Here is a 9,390-nt window from a genome sequence, read left to right on the forward strand (position 1 = left end):
AGACACACAAGTCTGACCACTTTAACAAAACTTTTATTCACAATATACGGGTCAAAATACATCACCATCAAGTCAGTCATATTCACTAGAACATGTTTCTCATTTGGACATTAACAATATATATTCCTTAAGGTTGTACTTTGAACACGGGAATAGACAATAGTCTTAGAGGGGAAATGAAAGTGCCCTCTTGTGTCAGAAAATGTAGAAATAAAGGGTAGCACCTTCCCCACTCTCAGTCATGTATTATTCATCTCGTAGTTAAGACCATTAAGACCAATGGCTCAATAACATTAATTACACGAGCTTCTAAGACACAAATCATATCATGTAACATTTCTTTGGGGTTTTGACTGTGGGTTGTATGAAGGCGGTCTGAGCAGGAGTGCTGCTCTACGTGGTTGGACCCTGCCATGATTCAGCTCATCTGTACGACCTCTGGATGGATATGGCGAGTGATGGTTTGACTCTGGTGTATGTGGCATGTGACTGAATGGTGTTGAATGATGATTTGATAGGAGGGGCGAGACGGGGAAAGGGAGGTTGGCTAAGCATCCTTCTTCTTAATGATGAGAGGACCCACGTTGTCCCCAGTGATCTCGTTGTGCTTGGTATGGGAACCATCACAGTAGGGGAACTGTGGGGAAATTGAAAAAACTTCGATACCCAAAGGGGAAATTTACACAAAGAAGTAAATAACATAAGGTATAATCTCACCAGCCATCTCCTTAAAAATCCCATAACAAACTACACATCGCAAAACGGCCAAAGTAGCAAATTATAGTTGATAATGATAGTGAATAATTTGCCCTGAGACATGACTATAGACTGCTATGGCATCCAACTATGGCACCAGGGACCATAGGAGTCTACAGCCAAGTCTCAAGGCAAATAAAGGAAGAAGTGCCCACCTTCTTGGACCTCCAGCAGCGGCAGTAGACGGCCTTGCTGCCAATGTCTTCTATGTCGAAGCTGTGCACCACCTTGGCACTGTCCTTACACACACAGGTGTTGACCTGGCTTTTCTTACGCCCAGTGAAGTACCGGCTCACCAGGAAGCCACCTACAGTAGCCGCCACAGCCACTGGCACTAGGACAGTCAGCTGGTCTGAAATTCAAGAACACATTCAGGCATACATAAACAGAGAGAATGCACATGTACACTGTTAGCAGTTTTTGTAATTTTATCAGTAATTTACTGTATTAATCAACAGTATGAAACTGTTTAATGGAATGTAGTAGTTTACCATAGAATGCACAGTAAAATACCACATATTGTTTTACAGCACACTGTAAGACCTTTCTGTAATTTCAACAGTAACACACAGTAGAATGCACAGTGAAATACCATAAATGTGTTTTACAGTATTAATTATGGTGCATTGTGGGAAAATGTTTGTGGGCGGGGAAAGAGTCTCTGGCTCTGAAACGTATTTTAAGCATGCCTTGTAAGAGCCTATATTTGTTGCACCTGTGAGTGAGAATGCAGTACCCCCACGTAATACAGTAATATACTGTATTTTAGGAATTCTACAAACATTGTTCTAAAAATCTACAGTAACATAATGGCCATTTAGCAAATCTGACCATAATTCTATCCTCCTGATTCCTGCTTACAATCAAAAACTAAAGCAGGATGTACCAGTGACTCGCTCAATACAGAAGTGGTCAGATGATGCGGATGCTACGCTACAGGACTGTTTTGCTAGCACAGACTGGAATATGTTCCGGGATTCATCCAATGGCATTGAGGAGTATACCACCTCAATCACCGGCTTCATCAATAAGTGCATCAACGATGTCGTCCCCACAGTAACTGTACGTACATTTCCCAACAAGAAGCCATGGATTACAGGCAGCATCCGCACCGAGCTAATGGCTAGAGCTTCCGCTTTCAAGGAGTGGGACACTAATCCGGAAGCTTATAAGAAATCCCGCTATGCACTCAGACGAACCATCAAACAGGCAAAACATCAATACAGGACTAGATTGAATCATACAACACCGGCTCTGATGCTCGTCGGACGTGGCAGGGCTTGGAAACTATTATGGACTACAAAGAAAAAGCCAGCCGCGAGCTGCCCAGTGACGCGAGCCAACCAGACAAGCGAAATGCCTTTTATGCTAGCTTTGAGGCAAGAAACACTGAAGCATGCATGAGAGCACCAGCTGTTCCGGACGACTGTGTGATCACGCCCTCCGTAGCCAATGTGAGCAAGAGCCGCGGGGTCAGATGGATTACCAGGACGTGTACTCAAAGCATGCGCAGACCAACTGGCAAGTGTCTTCACTGACATTTTCAACCTCTCCCTGTCCGAGTCTGTAATACCTACATGTTTCAAACAGACCACCATAGTCCCTGTGCCCAAGATGGCGAAGGTGATTACCGCTACGGGGCGGTAAATGATTACCGCCCCGTAGCACTCACATCGGTAGCCATGAAGTGCTTTGAAAGGCTGGTCATGGCTTACATCAACACCATCATGCCAGAAACCCTAGACCTACTCCAATTTGCATACCGCCCCAACAGATCCACACATGATGCAATCTCTATTGCACTCCCTACTGCCCTTTCCAACCTGGACAAAAGGAACACCTATGTGAGAATGCTGTTCATTGACTACAGTTCAGCGTTCAAAACCATATTCCCCACAAAGTTCATCACTAAGCTAAGGACCCTGGGACTAAACCCCTCCCACTGAAACTGGATCCTGGACTTCCTGACAGGCCGCACCCAGGTGGTGAGGGTAGGCAACAACACATCCGCCACACTGATCCTCAACACTGCGGCCCTTCAGGGGTGCGTGCTTAGTCCCATCCTGTACTCCCTTTTCACCCACGACTGTGTGGCCAAGCATGACTCCACCACCATCATTAAGTTTGCTGACGACACAACGGTGGTCGGCCTGATCACCGACAACGATGAGACAGCCTATAGGGAGGAGGTCAGAAACCTGGCAGTGTGGTGCCAGGACAACAACCTCTCTCTCAATGTGAGAAAGACAAAGGAGCTGATCGTAAACTATAGGAAAAGGAGGGCCGAACAGGCCACCATTAACATCGACGGGACTAAAGTGGAGCAGGTCGAGAGTTTCAAGTTCTTTGGTGTCCATATGTGTTATTTCATAGTTTTGATGTCTTCACTATTATTCTACAATGTAGATAATAGTAAAAAAAAAAAAATCCTTGAATGAGTAGGTGTGTCCAAACTTTTTACGGGTATTGTATGTCGACACCTGCTCGCCGAACATCTCATTCCAAAATCATGGACATTAATATGGAGTTGGTCCCCACTTTGCTGCTATAACAGCCTCCATTCTTCTGGGAAGGCTTTCCATTAGATGTTGGAACATTGCTGCAGGGATTTCAAATCAAATCAAATCATATTTGTCACATGTGCCGAATACAACAGGTGTAGACCTTACAGTAAAATGCTTACTTACAAGCCCTTAACCAACAATGCAGTTTTAAGAAAACACCCCCAAAAAAGTAAGAGATAAGTATAACAAATAATTAAAGAGCAGCAGTAAATAATAATAGCGGGGCTATATACAGGGGGTACCGGTACAGAGTCAATGTGTGGGGGCACCGGTGTCGAGGTAATTGAGGTAATATGTACATGTAGGTAGAGTTATTAAAGTGACTATGCGTAGACAATAACAGAGAGTAGCAGCAGCAAAGAAGGGGGGGGGGCAATGCATATAGTCTGGGTAGCCATTTAATTTGCTTCCATTCTGACACAAGAGCTTTAGTGAGGTCAGGCACTGATGTTGGGCTATTAGGCCTGGCTCACAGTCAGTGTTCCCATTCATCCCAAAGGTGAGGTCAGGGTTGAGGTCAGGGCTCTGTGCAGGCCAGTCAAGTTCTTCCACACCGATCTCAAAAAACCGTCCGTCAGACTGCCAGATGGTAAAGTGTAATTCATCACTCCAGAGAAAGCGTTTCCACTGGTCCAGGCGGCGAGCATAACACCACTCCCAGCCGACGCTTGGCATTGTGCATGGTGAACTTAGGTTTATGTGTGGCTGCTCGGCCATGGAAACCCATTTCATGAAGTTCCTGACAAACAGTTATTGTGTTGAAGTTACTTCCAGAGGCAGTTTGGAACTCGGTATTGAGTGTTGTAACCAAGGAAAGGCGCTACGCACTTCAGTACTCGGCGGTCCCGTTCTGTGAGCTTGTATGGCCTACCACTTCGCAGCTGAGCCGTTGTTGCTCCTAGATGTTTCCACTTCATAATAACAGCACTTACAGTTGACCGGGGCAGCTCTAGCAGGGCAGAAATTTGATGAACTGACTTTTTGGAAAGGTGGCATCCTGTGATGGTGCCACATTGAAAGTCACTGAGCTCTTCTGTAAGGCCATTCTACTGCCAATGTTTGTCTATGAAGATTGCATGGCTGTGTGCTCGATTTTATACACCTGTCAGCAATGGGTGTGGCTGAAATAGCCGAGACCACTAATTTGTACACACATATATATATATAGTGTATATTAATGTGTGCCTTAAGTGCCTTAAGTGGCTATATTTATTGCACCCATTAGTGAGAGTGCTGTACCAATTTAAGTGATATGTGGTAGTAGTTCCCTAACAATTAAATGTATATAGGGATCAAATCAGAGTGGTGTCATGTCTTTAACCTTTTAATGTTTTAATATTTACCCATGTCCATTTGATCTGTGTTGCCCCGTAATCATAGCCAGTTTGGAAGCCTTTGGTTAGGCCTCTAGAAGTGCAAGTGATGTAAAACACCTAGTTTTCATGAATATGCTGTTATATGCAAATACCTACAGCCAACCTGCTTGCTATAATCCCTTGTAATTAAAATATATATATATAGAACATTTCCTTGCAGTTTAAAATGAACTTTTACAGTGTTTCATTGCTCTGGCATCAAGTAACCGTGAACATTATTAACTACAACATTTTCAGTAACGGTTAAAGAAACCTTTTACTTGTAAATTAGATTACAGTAAAAATGTTGGTACCAAAAAATGTACTAGTGTGAAATGGATTACAGTAGCTGTACTGGCCAATTGCTGCCAGTAAATTACTGTACATTTTACATGAAATGTTTTACAATGTACAGACCAAAAGTCAGAAAATGCATATTTACTGTGAAACTTCAATTAATAGCCCAGGCTTTTATTTGCTGAAATTACTGAACACAACAGGCACTTATTAGAGAAAGGTTCTATTAAGTTTTCATGTACTGAATAAAAATCTAATGTTTCCATCGCATTTTCAACTCTATGGATAGCGTTAAATAGCAAATGTCCCTACTCTGGTCATGGCACATGCGCTCTAGCCAACAGCTCACAGATACAGTGCAAGTAGGCTAGACTACATGATGAGATTATAGATAAGAGTGAGAATGTTTTTATTTGTCAAAACGGCAGTCAAGCATTGATCATCATGTCACCAGAATAAGACCCTGGAAATGTATTGGAAAGGAGCATCATCAAGCTCATACCATGCACTCTCACCACCCTGGGAAGTTCATCAGAACTTATTTCATCTGGAGTGTAATTTAAACTGCATGGTTTCCCGAGTCGTAGTGGGAGGACCACACACCATGTCATCGCCTGACTTCAAGTTTACTTCGATATAAAGGTGTTTCCATCATCATTGCTCGCATAATTCATTTTAAAAACACAAATAGAACCCACCATGTCGAATGAACAAATGATCTGTCGGCATTTACATAATTGTACCAAAATGTCCTGTTTCCATCAGAGCGGTCATTTTTTTAATATGGTATGGCTTTACTCATAAAAACTGTCGATGGAAACGTGGTAACTGACAGAATAGTTATTCTCCTCTTTGACTGTGCATTTTCGGCAGTTCTGACTTTTGCCACTAGAGGGCGATCAGTCAATTTCTGGGGGTCTGTACTCCCAAAGTTGTTGACTGTTTTTGTGCCTGCCTGTTAGCTAGCAGTTCTCAGCTGTTACCAGCACTGAGGTAAAATAAGAACTTTAGACTGTGTCGAAGATTTTCGCCTGTTGTTTTCAAGGTAATTATCATGCTGAAACATGAGGTGGGCCAACATGGCAGATGAGGGACACAACAATGGGCCTCAGGATCTCGTCTCGGTATCTCTGTGCATTCAAATTGCTGTAAATAAAATGCCATTGTATTTGTTGTCCGTAGCTTATGCCTGCCCATACCATAACCCCACCACCATTTTGGGCCACTCTGTTCACAACGTTGACATCAGCAAACCGCTTACCCACACGACGCCATACACGTGGTCTGTAGTTGTGAGCCCTGTTGGATGTACTGGCAAATTCTCTAAAATAACGTTGGAGGCGGGTTATGGTAGAGAAATTAACATTCAATTCTCTGGTAACAGCTCTGGTGGACATTCCTGCAGTCAGCATGCCAATTGCATGCTCCCTTAAAACTTGAGACATCTGTGCCATTGTGTTGTATCCACATTTTAGAGTGGCCTTTAATTGTCCCTGCACAAGGTGCACCTGTGTAATGATCATGCTGTTTAATCAGCTTCTTAATATGCCACACCTGACAGGGGGATGGATTATCTTGGCAAAGGGAAAATGCTCACTAACAGGGATGTAAACACATTTGAGCACAACATTTGAGAGAAATAAGCTTTTTGTGCATGACATTTTGGGGGGATTTTTATTTCAGAAGAACACTTTACATCTTCCGTTTATATTTTTGTTCAGTGTAAAATGTTTATATCTTATGCTGTGAGTGATGGGGATCAAAAAATCGAGCTGTGGAAACCGTGCTTCTAGACAGGAACCCTAGTCCCTTGGTATGCAGCCAATGCCTAGCAGTTTCTTACAGGCCTTACTGGCGATAAAAACGGATGATTAAATAATTGTTTAAAAAATTATGGCAATGTAACAAATCAAACATTAAACCTCTTAAACAATTCATGGTAACCTCGTAAATAATTTATTTAGACCTCACATTTATTTGAAACGTGTTTATTTGCTGAAATCAATGTGTGCATTTGCGCCACTGTTTGCTTAAATGAATGTGTTCCCTTGCCCGGCTATTAAAAGAGACAGGCAGCTATTTGAGACTGCGTTTAATTAAAGTTTTAAAGTATGCAGAAAGGATTTTCACCTTGTAATAAAGGTCTATAAACAACACTATTACTCAAGTTCCTTTTTTTGAAACGCTATTATGGAAGCATACTAGACCAATGGGACAGGTCTACGGTAAAAGGCCTATTCTCTGTGCTGTTTTTAATCCATGAAAATATGCGCACGTAGGCTATTAGTGTATTACAACACAATTCATGTGGCTAGACTAAACGCCTCTTCTTATTTTAAGATGTGAAAAGATGATCCTACTATGGTTGGTCTACATTGCCATGGCGATTAGAATGGACATCTTAGACATTGTTTTAAACGTAACAATACTTCTCTAGCACGACCGACTGCCACAACTGCCCCCAATACATCGCCTGGCCCTTAACCCGCTATGAAATCTGATATCGCGGCACTGCTGGGCCAACATGCCTTCTGGAGCTCTGCGCACGCACGTAAACAGAGAAAGGCGATTTACTGGTTGGAATCTACAACTGTGCTATGGTCAACAAAATGGCAGATAGCATAGAGACACATTTATTTACATAAGTAGGCCTATGAAAACAATCGAGTTTGTCAAGGATTTGGAGAGCAAGAACTGTTGAGTACAGGCTACAGCGGCTTAGCTGCCGAAGTAATGGCCAAACACAAACCACCTGACAGACTAGCGAGGTGCACTGGGCTGACTGGTGGTAAGGTTGTCCTAACCTGGTTACATTGATTGGTAAATGTCCACTGTCCTTCACTGTGGCTTCTCTCAAATGGTTGCTTTCAAGTATCATTGGGTGCAGTGGGCTAATGATTGTAGTTCAAACAAGGTAAATGTCCTTATATTTAGGCTACATAACTTGTGCCTAAATATGGCGAGTGTTTTGAGTAGATCAACTGTTCATTATTAATAGACAGACTATTCACAGGGTGTATTCATAAAGTTCACTTAGGCGGCCGTTGACTTAGAGAACTATAAAAGCAATTGCTTTACCTTTAGATATCTGGAATCCATGACTCTCGATTACTACTGGGGTTGACATTGGCAACGATGGAATTGGAGGTAACGGTAAACCTTGGGTTGCCATCCTGTCGGTTGGTCGGTGTTATGTTATGGTCTTGCGCACCAAGGTCAATCAGAATAAATCTGAACCCTGTCCTTTCTGACCGACTGTACCAGCCCAGACTGAACGACGTCATTGGTGTGATGACCAATAGGACCAGCCAATCAATCCCATTATCAAAATGGTTACAAATAAACTGTAGGTCAGGGTTCGCCAACTGACCGCCCGCGGCCCATGTATTTTGGCCTCAACTTTTCTGAGCAAATAAACATATTTAATAATCTTCATTGTTGGACACAAAATACGGTTATACACGGTTATACACAAATAAGCTACATGTGATTTTAATTTTGGAAATCTGTTCCACAGTATTCCCGTGCATAAGAGATATATAATTTAATCCAAAATTGTTTGTCAAATATATCTGTATGCAGAATTTTTGGTTGTTGCTCGCGCTATATATATATATATATATATCGGTCCCATAATGCAGCATTAGTAAAGGCCTACTTTTGTGATTTATTTTATTTACTAAATATATTTGAGTGTTTACCAGCGTTTGTGACTGGAGCCTAACAATTATCTGTACAAAACAGTAATTTTGATAATACTTGTGGAATATAAAAATACTTGCTTGATATGCTTTCAAGTTTCTTGAAATACTTTGCAAATGCAATTTATTTCTATGTGAAAACTGAAATGGTCTATTCATTCCTTTTACATTTTTGTACGGGTGTATGTTCTTATCCAGAGCATACTTTTTCGTACTGGTCCCCCGCAGGGGATGCCAGTGCCCCTGTGACAACAATTTTGGACCCCCTTGTGGTCCCCCTAAATGTGAAGTATGAAATAATTTTGACATAACAAATTTTTGCCCGTGGCAATGCGGAACACTAATGATTATGAACATGGTCTTTTGCCTGCTAATGAATGAATGCAGTGAAAAAAAACGATACGACAACAATAACGTCTAATGTAACTGGCCCCTCTAACAGTACAACTGGCCCCAGCTTGGCCCCCCCAGTTGAAATGATCTAGAACTGCCACTGGTCCCCCGTGAGAATTGAAACCACAACCCTAGCATTGCAAACACCATGCTCTACCAACTGAGCCACATCACAAACCATTTGATGTCGCAATTAACTCAATTACTGTATTGTGCATTGTTATTCTTCATGGTGATGGAAAGTCAACAGGTACAAAGGTATGACCAGCCTATGGACAATACATTAATGTACATTGACGTTGTGGTTTGAAATTATGGTAAATT

General features: G+C 42.1%; 1 protein-coding gene across 1 annotated transcript; it reads right to left on the reverse strand.

The window, feature by feature from the left end:
• Window positions 1-13: 13 nt before the first annotated feature.
• Window positions 14-8,232, reverse strand: zgc:110843 (CDGSH iron-sulfur domain-containing protein). The gene is made up of 3 exons (XM_029724648.1): window positions 8,051-8,232; window positions 912-1,108; window positions 14-637 (listed from the first exon to the last, which is right to left on the reverse strand). Exons 1-3 carry the CDS (start codon window positions 8,142-8,144, stop codon window positions 548-550), a joined length of 381 nt encoding a protein of 126 aa, XP_029580508.1. The 5' UTR covers window positions 8,145-8,232; the 3' UTR covers window positions 14-547.
• Between the last annotated feature and the right edge of the window lie 1,158 nt (window positions 8,233-9,390).

This window comes from Salmo trutta, chromosome 3, assembly GCF_901001165.1.
Source record: "Salmo trutta chromosome 3, fSalTru1.1, whole genome shotgun sequence".
Lineage (NCBI taxonomy): Eukaryota > Metazoa > Chordata > Actinopteri > Salmoniformes > Salmonidae > Salmo > Salmo trutta.

Coding starts and splice junctions, on each gene's coding strand:
- zgc:110843 (XM_029724648.1), bottom strand. CDS start 8,144: ATGGCAACCCAAGGTTTACCGTTACCTCCAATTCCATCGTTGCCAATG. Junction 1,109..8,050: donor TGGATTCCAGATATCTAAAG/GTAAAGCAATTG, acceptor CTTGAATTTCAG/ACCAGCTGACTGTCCTAGTG. Junction 638..911: donor GCTGCTGGAGGTCCAAGAAG/GTGGGCACTTCT, acceptor ATTTCCCCACAG/TTCCCCTACTGTGATGGTTC.